This window comes from Rhinopithecus bieti, unplaced genomic scaffold (assembly GCF_001698545.2).
Source record: "Rhinopithecus bieti isolate Rb0 unplaced genomic scaffold, ASM169854v2 scaffold_17010, whole genome shotgun sequence".
Lineage (NCBI taxonomy): Eukaryota > Metazoa > Chordata > Mammalia > Primates > Cercopithecidae > Rhinopithecus > Rhinopithecus bieti.
Window position 1 is genome coordinate 2,070,095 of NW_016808932.1, and position 12,903 is coordinate 2,082,997.

General features: G+C 54.3%; 1 protein-coding gene across 2 annotated transcripts in view; it reads left to right on the forward strand.

Annotated features, from left to right (window-relative positions):
* The window catches only part of TESC (tescalcin), a 62,873-nt gene that overhangs the window by 44,275 nt on the left and 5,695 nt on the right, over positions 1 to 12,903 (forward strand). For both annotated transcript variants that reach the window (XM_017887875.1, XM_017887876.1), the window contains 3 exons: positions 7,770 to 7,909; positions 10,066 to 10,127; positions 10,235 to 10,342. In XM_017887875.1, the coding sequence (XP_017743364.1) occupies positions 7,770 to 7,909; positions 10,066 to 10,127; positions 10,235 to 10,342 (310 nt within the window). The remainder of the gene's footprint in view (positions 1 to 7,769; positions 7,910 to 10,065; positions 10,128 to 10,234; positions 10,343 to 12,903) is intronic.

The window sequence follows — 12,903 nt, forward strand, 5'->3', positions numbered from 1 at the left end:
CAGGAGTTCAAGACCAGCCTGGCCAACATGGTGAAACCCTGTTTCTACTAAAAATAAAAGAATTAGCAGGACGCGGTGGCTCACGCCTGTAATCCCAGCACTTTGGGAGGCCGAAGTGGGCAGATCACCTGAAGTCAGGAGTTCAAGACCAGCCTGGCCAACATGGTGAAACCCTGTCTCTGCTAAAATACAAAATTAGTTGGGTGTGGTGGTGCACGTCTGTAATCCCAGCTACTCAGGAGGCTGAGGCAGGAGAATCTCTTGAACCCGGGAGACAGAGGTTGCAGTGAGCCGAGATTGTGCCACTGCACTGTCTAGCCTGGGCAAGAGTCAATGAGACTCCATCTCAGAAAAAAAAAAAAGAAAGAAAGAAAGAAAACCTGGAAAGCATTTATTATCTCACCATTTCTTTGGGTGAGGAAAGGAACCTGGGTGCACATTAGCTGGGGGTCTCAAAACCTCATTAGCTTCAGCCAAGGCATTAGCTGGGACTGAGGTCTCTCGCCTCATGGCTCAACCAGGGAGGCTCTGTTTCCAGATTCAGCCTTGTGGCTGCTGGCTGGAGGCATCTCCTGCGCCCTTCACAGAGCTGCCCACAGCATGGCAGCTTGCTTCCTCCAGAGCCAGCTGTCTGAATGAAACAGCAGGACATCCCACTATCTTTTTTTTTTTTTTTTTTTTTTTTTTTTTTTTTTGAGACGGAGTCTTGCTCTGTCGCCCAGGCTGGAGTGCAGTGGTGTGATCCCGGCTCACGCAAGCTCCGCCTCCCGGGTTCCCGCCATTCTCCTGCCTCAGCCTCCCGAGTAGCTGGGACTACAGGCGCCCGCCACCTCGCCCGGCTAGTTTTTTTGTATTTTTTAGTAGAGATGGGATTTCACGGGGTTAGCCAGGATGGTCTCGATCTCCTGACCTCGTGATCCGCCCGTCTCGGCCTCCCAAAGTGCTGGGATTACAGGCTTGAGCCACCGCGCCCAGCCAGACATCCCACTATCTTTTTGTAACGGACACCCCATTCCTCCTGCTCTGTCTCTTCGTTAGAAGTGAGTCACTAGGTCACCCCCCTCTTGATGGGACAGCACAGGGACGTGACTACCAGGAGACAGGGATTTGGGGGGCCATCAGGGAGGATACCTCAGTTTCACCATCTCTAAAATGGAGATAATTGGCCGGGTGCGGCAGCTCACACCTGTAATCCCAGCACTTTGGGAGGCCAAGCCCGGCAGATCACTTGAGGTCAGGAGTTCAAGACCAGCCAGGTCAACATGGTGAAACCTTGTCTCTACTAAAAATACAAAAAATTAGCCAGGTGTGACGGCATACACCTGTAATCCGAACTACTCGGGAGGCTGAGGCAGGAGAATCCCTTGAACTCGGGAGGTGGAGGTTGCAGTGAGCCGAGATCACACCACTGCACTCTAGCCTGGGCAACGAAATGAGACTCTGTCTCAAAATAAAATAAAGTGGAGATAATCATACCACTTGCTTAGCAGGGTTGCTGTGAGGGGGAGTGGGGGGATGTGTGGTGAAGTGCGAGGTTAGCTATTCGTATGTTCATCGCCGTGGCTTACAAAGAGGTGTGCACCCTGGCCAGTGTCCCAGAGCTGAGGCACAGGCCAGAGCTCATGCCCCAGTGTCCAATATTGTTTAAGGTGAAAGACCTGGGTGCCCGGGATGGAGCCTGGAGGTGTCTGGGACTCTGCGGGGGGATGAAGGGGTGGGTATACTCTCCCCATGCTGCTGGGGCCTGTGGCAGACACACTGAGGCCAGCCAGCCTATTTGCCCCAATGTCCCCATGTCTGCAAAGATGGTTGGGAAGTGGAGGATGGGCGGAAAGAGGAAGGACAGGAACAGGTGTGGTGTGGTGATGAGACCATGGGGCTTCCTTGATGGGTTTTGAGCTATGCAGGGATGAATCACTCACCCTGGTTCTGCCAGGGATGTGGGACCCTGGGCAAGGTGCTGAGCCTCCCTGAGTCCCGCTGGAAACTGGGGGTGCTGCTCACCAGGAGAGGTCCTTCAGCTGCCCCTGGAGATGCAGGGGCCTTCCTCTGTGGCCCATGAGGCAAGGCCTGGCGAGAGAGTGACCAAGAGTTAAACCGGAAAAGCAGGGAGAGAAGGTTCCAGGCGATGGGAACTGTGTGTGCAAAGGCCCTGTGGCACAGGGAGCTTGGGGAGCTGAGAGGCAGACCTAGCTGGATCACAGAGAAGCCAGTGTGGTGTGGGGAGGACAGGCTGCATTGGGCAGCCTCTGTGGACCAGCAACAGGGGTCTTCAGGAGCTGAGATGGGGGCACTGATGGACTTTGAGGTGAGGGTGTAGGGGGGTGGGTGAGCCAGGTTTGCACTTCACAGAGGTCGCTGTGGCTGCTGGTTGGTTGTAGGGTGGGAATGGGAGGTGGAGGCCAGGGAGGAGTGAATCGTGGTCCCGGGCTTGGGTCAGGGCTGCCCTGAGGATCTGGGGCACAGGGGGCAGCTCTGAGCCTGCTGGGAGGTTATAGATGAGGAGGAAGGGTTGGATCAGGAGTTGGAGTGAGAGACCTGGTACCGCAAGAATCTTCACGGCCAGTTGCCATGTTTGCCAAAGAGAAGGGGCCTGTGGAGCTTAAGTGACTGTGAAGTGTGTGAAGTTGCACAGTCGGTGGCAAAGACAAGGTGGAATCCAGTGCACCATCTCCCTTTAAATCCTGGTTCTCAGAGAAAGGACTCAGAGGTGGGCGGTGCGTCTTAGGCCAGTCCCCAAATGAGCCAAAGCAGGCATCAGGGTGGGAGGCGTGGCCCCTGACAGGACCTAGAGTTGGAGGCACTGACAGGAAGATGATACAGGGGACCAGAGCCCAGGGGGCGCCTGTGCATGCGTGTGTGTGTGTGTGTGTGTTTGTACGCGTGCACACGCGAGAGGGAGCATGTGTCCACGTGTAGGGAGTGTGTGTCTGCGCAAGGCTTGTTTTCAGAAGGCTTGGGTGCAACTCTGGCCAGTTGTAAAGCTGGAAGAAGGAACTTCTGGGGTGGATGAGAGGTGGATTTCACAAGGGCATGTTTGTCCAAACACAAGACCTACGCATTTTAGTGTATGCTCTTATTCCTTTTATTTATTTATTTATTTATTTATTTTTATTATTTTTATTATACTTTAAGTTCTAGGGTACATGTGCATAACGTGCAGGTTTGTTACATATGTATAGTTGTGCCATGTTGGTGTGCTGCACCCATCAACTCGTCAGCACCCATCAATTCATCATTTATATCATGTATAACTCCCCAATGCAGTCCCTCCCCCCTCCCCACCCATGATAGGCCCCAGTGTGTGATGTTCCCCTTCCCGAGTCCAAGTGATCTCATTGTTCAGTTCCCACCTATGAGTGAGAACATGCGGTGTTTGGTTTTCTGTTCTTGTGATAGTTTGCTAAGAATGATGGTTTCCAGGCTCTTATTCCTTAAAGAAAAACTTGACCCAAGGTCATTTGGCTGTCAGCTGTCACTTGTAGGAACTGGGATTTCAACTCGGGTCTGTCGGCCTCACGATCCTGGACAGACCCAGGAGTTGTGTTTTGGGCTCTTGGGGTGGAATTCACGTACCTGCCAGGCTGTTTTCCATGAATAGCCACTCTCCAGCAGACAGGGTGTGGGGAAAGGGCCAGGGCAGACGCCTTTCTGTTTTCAGAAGACAAGAGGGTGCACTGGGCATGCCGCTGTCAGACGTAGGGACAGGCAGATGGAGGCAGTAGCCTCCTCCTCCTTTGAGGGTCTGATTTAGGACAGAGTCATGGAAGGACTGGCATAGGCGTGGCGCTCCCTGAAGGAGGGGGGCAGGGACGTCAGTCATTGGGGAATATTGAGTGTTCAGAAGGTGGACGTTGAAACAAGTGGCCACATCTCACATCTCAGGGCGACTCCAGGTGGGACAGGCCTGTGGGGACCCTGAGGAGGGAGCTAGGCAGAAAGGGGCGGTGAGGTCTGCGCTGGTGTGGGTGGCTGAGACCACCCTGCAGGCCTGGGAGTCCAGGTGGGACTGGGGATTACCAGGAGGACGGGGGAGGCCCCAGGAGGGTGCTGAGCGGGGGAGCGACAGGCTCCGATTTGCATTTTGCAAAGCTCATTCCGGCTGCACTTGGAGTGCACGGGAAGGTGGGGGCTGGGCCAGGCAGCTGCAGGGGCCAGGAGAGAAAAGGAAGGTTCCCAGGGGACTGACTAGAGGTGTGAACCTGGGGGTGGGTTGGGTGTGGGGATGTGGGGGGCATCCAGGAGACTTCAGGTCTGGAGCTGAGAGCAGCTGTCATTGTGCCTGCCTGATGGAGCTCCACGGAAAGATGGCCAGGGATCCGGGCTGAGCCAGAAGCGGAGGGCGGTGGCCAGGTATGGGGCGGTGAGAGCCTCCCCATGGGTCCCCGGACCTCAGCCTCCAGCTGCTCTTTAGAGAAACCTGGTGTGGAGAAAGGGAGGTGCCAGTGACTAAGGCTGGCCCAGAAGTCACCGAGGGAGGGGATGATTTTAAAAAGGGTTTCCTCTGGCCTGCACCCAGAACACTTCGTGGGCTACAGCTGGGAGCCTGTAACTATTGGAAAAGGGCTTCACGTCATATCCTGTAAATGCTGAGAAGAAGCTGGAGGAGGATTTCAGAGGAGATGCTGGAAACAGGATTTTCCTTTCAAGAAATACCAGCCTCAGCCTTTGTTCCTAAGACTCTTTGGGAACAGGTCTTGGGGAAGGGGTATTTTGAGCCCATCCCCACCTCCAGGGACACTCCATTCCTTACAGGAGAATTAGAAAGTTAAGGTGGCATCTTTGCAAAAGGAGAGAAAATGGCCTGCCCTCATGCTGGGCCGCAGATTTAGATGTAGCCCCTGTTTTCTGTCCACTGATCTTCATCCTGGTGCTCATTTTAGAAATGGGAGCAGAGGGCTGGGTATGGTGGCACGCGCCTGTAATCCCAGCAGCTGAGGAGGCTGAGGCAGTAGGATTGCATATGGCCAGGGTTCAAGACCAGTCTGGGCAATATAGGGAGATCGCATCTCTAAAAAAAAAAAAAACCTTTTATTTAAAAAATAGAGTGAAGAGCAGGTGGGGCTGCTTCTAGGTGCTCTGTCTGGGTTTCCTTGGCGCTGGCTCTCATTGCCTTTGGAGACCATAATGTTGGTCTCTGCAGACCTCTGGGAGCACTAGGAGGGGAAGGGACCCTCCTTCCTTGAATTGGGTCCTAAGGCTGAAGCTAAGCAGGTCTCAACCGTCCCAGAAAAGGACACACACCCTGCCTTCCCCAGGGGTCTGTCACATTTTCACCCGTGCTAATCTTAATCCCTCTTGCTGCAGCCTAAACCACTTGAGAAGGACGTGTGAGCCAGTCGCTGTGGGAAGGGCTTTCAGAGCAGCCTGATAAGTCCGGGGGCTATTTTTATGCTCTGCAAATTTGGTCTGTGCCGCCCACAGCGAGAACTTCAAGGTTATTAAAGCCTGTGGCAGGAGCAGTTGGGAGCTTCATCCGATAAAAGAAAGAAGGGAGACCTGTGAAAACACATAAAGATGGGCCTTCCTGAGGGAAGGACGGATCTTATCCCGCAGACGGGCAGTTTCTGCCTTCTCTCATCCAGACTTGGGACCCTACCTCTCCCTGGAAAATCTGGAAGAGAAAAATAAAAAGAAAGGGAGTTCCTGGGCCACTTAGAGGCTGGCGTATGGGTGTTAGTGTATTTGCTGGGTGCTGAAAAGGAGTAGTAGATGAACCTCTAAAGAGAGAATTGCAGTGGAGATGCAGTCATGCCCTGGGTGGAACCCAAGTGACATCCAAGCACTAACCACTAACTGTTAGCCACCCCGGGCCAGCTAGGGACTGCCCCTTCCAAAGGGCCACACTGAGGGGCTGTGGCAGAACCTTGAGCTTGCCAGCTGTATGACAGCCTCCCCAGCAGCCTCGGGTGCTCGCGGTCGCAGTCTGTTAGTGATAAGGTTTGAGGAAAGTGAGTCAGGAGCTCGGGTTTGGAGTCGTCTCCAGACTGTTTGTTTTGTTTTGTTTGAGACAGGATCTCAAACTTAGTCACCCAGGCTGGAGTGCAGTGGCATGATCTTGGCTCACTGCAGCCTTGTCCTCCTGGGCTCCAACAATCCTCCCACCTCAGCTCCCCAAGTAGCTGGGACTGCAGGTGCACACCGCCGCACCCAGCTAATTTTTTGTATTTTTTGTAGAGACGGGGTTTCTCCCTGTTGCCCAGGGTGGTCTTGAACTCCAGAGCTCAAGCAATTGGCCTGCCTCAACCTCCCAAAGTGCAGGGGTTACAGGCGTGAGCCATTGCCCCTGGCCTCCAAGCTATTTTCTTAGCAACTGCCAAGACCCGAGCTGGACCATACATTTCTGAGCCCCTCATCTGGGTGTCAGGCACTGTGCCTGGCATGGGGCATGAACTCCCTGTGTCCCCGTCCCCTGGAACACCAGCCCTTTCTTGCCTCCTCCAAAAAGCATATTGATACGGCCAGCCTCAAACCTGCCCTAACTTACCACAAAACTTTCAATCATTGGCAAACTTTGTATTTGGATATAAACAGATTACTTAGTGATGCTTGCAGTCAATCACCATCCTAAAATTCTGAACTAGTGAGAGCGAGCAGAGGTTGGCAAACTTTTCTGTAAAAGACAAGGAGTAAATATTTTAGGCTTTGCAGGCCACGCAGTCTTTCTTGCATCTACTCAACTGTGAAGACAAGCATAAATGAATGGGCATGGCTGTGTGCCAATAAAATTTTATTTATGGACACTGACATTTGAATTTCATGTAATTTTCACTCGTCATGAAATACTATTCTTTTGACTTTTTTTTTTTGGCAAGCATTTTTTCAACTATTTAAAAATGTGAAAACCGGCCAGGCACATGGCTGTCACATATAGTCCCAGCACTTTGGGAGGCCAAGACAGGAGGATCGCTTGAGCCCAGGAGTTTGAGGCTGCCGTCAGCTATGATCACACCACCAAACTCCAGCCTGGGCAATGGAGTGAGACCCTGACTCTGACAAAATTAAAATTAAAATGTGAAAAGTCTTTTTTTTTTTTTGAGACAGGGTCTCCCTCTGTCACCCAAGCTGGAGTGCAGTGGCGTGATCTCGGCTCACTGCAACCTCCACCTCCCAGGTTCAAGCCATTCTCCCTCCTCAGCCTCCCACGTAGCTGGGACTACAGGTGCACACCACCACGCCCAGCTAATTTTTGTTTAGTAGAGGCGTGGTGTCACCATGTTGGCCAGGCTGGTCTTGGACACCTGACATCAGGTGATCTGCCCACCTTGGCCAGTGTGCTGGGATTAGAGGCGTGAACCACCGCGCCTGGCCCAGAAAGTCTTCTTAATTCATGGGCTGTATGAAAATAGATGACAGGCCAGATTGGGCCCGTGGGCTGTTTGCCAACCCCTGAGCTAAAGGAAAGGATCGGGAGAGGTATTTGGTGAGTTACTGGTTTGCTTGGTTTCCTCATAAATGCTCACCTGTGTGCACCATCACACACCCACGCTTCCCTCTGTCCCCGCCTGAATCAACAGTCATGCATGGTCTGTCTGTCTTCCACCTGCCTGATGGGGAGCTCCATGAGGGCAAGGCAGGGACTGAGCTTTCAGCTTCTGCAGCCCCCAGCCCCTCCACGAAGCAGGTTTCTGGGGCACAGACACAAGGCGAGAGCAGCCATCTTGGGTCCAGTTTGTGCCCTGAGAGCAGAGTTTTCGGCGCTAACGGTAGCAAGAGGACAAGATCCGGTTCTTCATTTATTTCCAAAACCCTCCTTGTTGCTCCTGTAGGAACCTGCGGAAGGGACCCAGTGGCCTGGCTGATGAGATCAATTTTGAGGACTTCCTGACCATCATGTCCTACTTCCGGCCCATCGACACCAGCATGGACGAAGAACAGGTGGAGCTGTCCCGGAAGGAGAAGCTGAGATGTGCGTGCCACTGAGTCCCCTTGCTCACACCTGGCCTGGGGTGCAGCCTCCCCTAAGTCCTCAGAACACAAGGCACCCCTGCAGCAGGAGGCTGGGTGTGCATTGGCTTGGGGGCTTGGAGGGCTTGGGGACACCGGCCCTCATCCCTGTGAGGCTGGCATTGCTGTCTCCCGTTCCTGGCACCCTCATCCTAAACATTCCTCAGCAGCTTGCGGCTTCCTGGGACTAGAAGGGGGTTGTGCAGTGGCTGTGAAGCAAGGCCCTTGATGCAAAGACCTGGGTTCCAATGTGGCCCCTCTCAGCTACCAGCCATGTGACCTTGAACCTTGACCCAGAACGTGGGTATGCCGATTGTGTGTGGTTCTGAGAGCTGGGCAAGATCACACAGTCAGCCTTTGGCACACAGGACGTGCCCCCTATAGTCAGTTTCCTCCTCTCCCTCCTCTGTGGGCTGTGCTATTGCTGGGTTCCTGAGACCAGCCCCACTATGTTCTGGCTCCCGAGTGGGTTCAGTTGTGGTCCCAGCTGGTCAGCCGCACAGGTCCCAGGCAGTGGCCCGAGTCACATCTCCTTTTCCTGTGGTCTTTCCCATGACTCTTGACATCCCTCTGTGCCCTGCCCCAGGTCAGCCTCCTCATCAAGAAAATGTAAACATGCGACTTGACTATATTTAGCACTGGAATGTGTACGTGGGGCTGGTGGGAACCGCCTAGGCAGGGGTCCCTGGTGTGAGCCTGGCTTCCTGTCTGCTCCAAGGGACGAGGAACAGGACGGACTCAGGTCCAAATCCTTGGTTTCCTGTCCCTTAGTGGTGTGGCCATGGGCAAACACCTTAACTTCCGTGAGCTCTGACAGTCTGTCTGGGAGGCAGGGCTCAGGCATCCCTGGCCTCTTGGGGTTGGGTGAGAGGGAGATGGAGAGGTTTGTGAAGCGCTTTGCACACCTGGGCTTCTGGTCAGTGTTCAGTAAATGCCCACTGGGCTCAGTGGCGCATGCCTGTAATCCCAGCACTTTAGGAGGCTGAGTGGGGAGGATCACTTGAAGCCGGGAGTTCAGGGCCCAGCCTGGGCAACAGGGAGAAAGGCACTCACTTCTACAAAATAAAAAAATTAGCACAGCATAGTGGTGCTGCGTGCCCGTGGTCCCTGGTACTCAGGAGACTGAGGTGGGAGGGTTGTTTGAGCCCAGGAGATGGAGGCTGCAGTGAGCTACAATTGCACCACTACATTCAGCCTGTGTGACAGAGGGAGACCCCATCTCTGAAAAAAATAATAACAATAATAAATAAATGCTGGCCAGGCACGGCGGCTCACACCTATAATCCCAGCACTTTGGGAGGCTGAGGCGGGCGGATCATTTGAGGTTGGGAGTTTGAGACCAGCCTGGCCAACTGGTGAAACCCTGTCTCTACTTAAAAATACAAAAATTACCTGGGCGTGGCGGCATGCACCTGTAATCCCAGCTACTCGGGAGGCTGAAGCAGGAGAATCTCTTGAACCCAGGAGGCAGAGGTTGCAGTGAGCCCAGATCGTGCCACTGCACTCCAGCCTGGGTGACAGAGCGAGACTTCATCTCGAAAAAATAAATACATTAGAAAAGAAAATGCCAACACAGGAGACTTGGGAGAGCTCCAGCTCCCAAGGCCGTGCTGGGAACAACAGGGAGAGGCCCCCTCCCGGCCAGTGCCTCCCTGATACCAGGCCTGCGACCACCCACGTTAGATTGGTCGGGCCCAGATCAGAAGCATTGTGGACCACCACCTGCCACGGCTGAGACGATGGGGCCTCCTGGGGCTGTGGGAGCAATATTTTGAACTCAACACTGTTGCCTTGTGTTAACGGGTAACGCTTACTATCATCATGTTCATTCTCATGGGGCCACAGCGCTAACTCCCAACCCTCCTAAGACCACGAGGTAGATGCTGTTGTTATTCCCATTTCACAGATGAGGAAACTGAGGCTCAGAGAAGTTAGGTCACGAGCCCAAGGTCACCCAGTAGGAAGTGATCAGTCTGGTCCCACAGCTCGTGCCTGACCCCTGTGGCTTTGGCATTGAGGTTTGGTTATTGGTGTCTTTTGCTTAGTTTAGTGTAGATTTCGGGGTGGCAGGGGCCAGGCCCCGCCTGACGGAGTCCCCTCTGTCCCCTGCCACCCCAGTTCTGTTCCACATGTACGACTCGGACAGCGACGGCCGCATCACCCTGGAAGAATATCGAAATGTAAAGTATGCTCCTCTGGCCCGCCCTGGGTTCCTGGCACCTCCCTCCCACCCCCACAACCCTGATGGAGGCCCAAGGTCACCGTTTGTTTCCACCTCACCCGGCAGGTGGTCGAGGAGCTGTTGTCAGGAAACCCCCACATCGAGAAGGAGTCCGCTCGCTCCATCGCCGACGGGGCCATGATGGAGGCGGCCAGCGTGTGCATGGGGCAGATGGTGAGCGCCCCTGCAGCCCTCCTGAGACACGCAGTGCCTTTCCCGCTTATGCTCTGTGTTTCTGGAAGGCGTCACGGGGCATGGGGCCTGGTGTATTTTGCCACCTGCTCTACCTGTGGCCTGTGGGGCTCAGAAACCTCTCCCAGCCCTTCCTGTCCCCCAGGAGACTGAAGGTCCCAGTCCCCAGAGAACTGCACAGGCAGGGAAGCAGAGCTCGAGGTCCAGGAGCCCCCACCTGCATAGCCCCCCCCAGCCCCCATCCTGGCCTCAGTCAGTGCTCATAGCAGCACTTGGCCCTGGAGCCAGGCCTGGGCAGCACATGGCACAGGCTGGCCTTAATTAGTTTATTTCTTAACAAATGACTCAGAGGTGACTTCCGGCCTTGGAGCAGGGGTCAGCAGGGAGCCCTGTTGGGGACTGACAAGAGCCGATGGCGTGGGGTCAGGTGGAGGAGCTGAGGTAGGGGCTGGTGTGTAAATGACAAGGAAGAGAGGGGAGCGGCCTTCCCATGTTCATCATTTCCTACATTTTGCCTCATTTTGACTGGTGGGGAAACTGAGGCTCAGAGAGCATAGAGAATCCTCTAGACCTGGCGATCTTTCCTGTGCTGGGAAGATTTCCTCTTGTAAGGACAGGTGCAGCCCCGCCAGCCCCTAGCCCTGAGGCGCTAAGCCTCGGGACCACTCAGGAAGGCAGGTGACCACCTGGGTGTCGTGTGTTCCCTGAGGGGTTTGGATGGCCCCCCTGACGGGTCAGCCCTTTGCCTCTGTGTGTCTAAAGCAGATGCGTCTCTAGACACCCTGATGGTTTTGTGTTTGCCCAGCCCGGAGCAGAGGGGGGATTCATGCTGGATCCTGCTCTCTGTGCCCCAACCCCGTCCTTGAGGGACATGAGGCCACCTGCCTGGGCCTGCTCCCAGAGGCGGGGGCTGTGGTCGGTTGGCTTCCTGGCATGTATTTTATGTGTCTGCCTTTGGAGCCTGGGGGGAAGCTTCTGGCTTGGGTGAAACCTCTGCACTCAGCAGATTAACCACCACAGGAGAGGTCTCGTGACCTCGGTGGGGAGAGCAGGGATCCCCGCCGGTTGTCGGGCCAAATTCCCATTTAATTTAATTACACTCTCCTTCTTCAAATTGCTCCCTGTCCTACTCCAGTTTCAATTGGCGACAGTTTTCTTAATTTGCTGTAGCGAAATTGCTGGCAGCTGCTGATCTGCATAAAACCCCAGTAGCCTGGGAAGCAGTGGCATCTCGGGGCGGAGGCAGGCTCCGGGGTGTACCCGCTGCCCACAAGCACCCGGGAGGTGGAGGTAGCCCCGGAACCAGGAAGGCGGCTGCCAGGCAGAGGGCTCATCTGCACCTCTTTCTTCACTCATGGGTCCTCCGGGCACTCTTAAAACTGGGCGCTCTTAAAATCCTTCCGGTGTAAACCTCGGCCAGATAAACCCAGACTGAGCTGAGTACGGGCCTGAGCTGGGGGCAAGGGGCAGCTGCATCGGTTCAATCCCGCCTGGCCTCTGAGGACACTTCCCGTTCTCACTGTGCTACCCGCTGAAGACAAACGATCCATGGTCCCCACTTTAATGGACTTCCAAAGGCAGTTATTGACTGAGGCGGGATCTCTTGTTTTTTTCAAGACCAAGTCTTACTCTGTCGCCCAGGCTGGAGTGCAGTAGCACCATCTTGGCTCACTACAACCTCCACCTCCTGAGTTTAAGTGATTCTCCTGCCTCAGCCTCCCAAGTGCTGGAATTACAGGCATGTGCCACTATGCCCGGCTAACTTGTATTTTTAGCAGAGATGCGGTTTCACCATGTTGGTCAGGCTGGTCTTGAACTCCTGACCTCAAGTGATCCACCCACCTCGGCCTCCCAAAGTGCTGGGATTCCAGGCGTGAGCCGCCACGCTGGCCCGTGGGATGTTTTGAGAGTGCTTTCTCAGGAGGTCGCACCCATGGATGCTTGACGGGGGGACTGCTTCCCCCACTCCCTGCCTTCCTTCCTTGCACCAGTCACCCCCTTTCCAGCCCCAGACTCTGGCCACGGAGGCCTTTTCTATAATTAGCTCCCCTTGGCCAGCCTGGGAACCTAGGGTGGCCCGGCAGGGAGGGCAGCCACTGTGCCCGTGAGTGGGAAGTCAGGGAGGAAGGAGCCCTTAGGGACAGGGCTGGCCCAGGCTAGCCGAGAACTGCTGGGTTTCATTTTTTTGGGTAATTTATTATTTATTTTTTAAGAGACAGGGTCTCATTCTGTCGCCCAAACTTTAGTGTAGTGGTGTGATCATAGCTCACTACAGCTTCCATCTCCTGGGCTGAAGCCATCCTCCTACCTTAGCCTATGGAGCAGCTGGGACTACAGGTGTACAACACCACACCCAGCTGATTTTTTAAAGTTTTTTAAAAAAGAGATGTATTGCTGAAAAGAGATATCGTTATGTTGACCAGTCTGGTCTCGAACTCCTGGCCTCCAGCAATCCTCCTGCCTTGGCCTCCCAACGTGCTGGGATGACAGATGTGAACCACTGTGTCTGGCCAAATTTTTTTTTTTTTTTTTTTTTTTTTTTT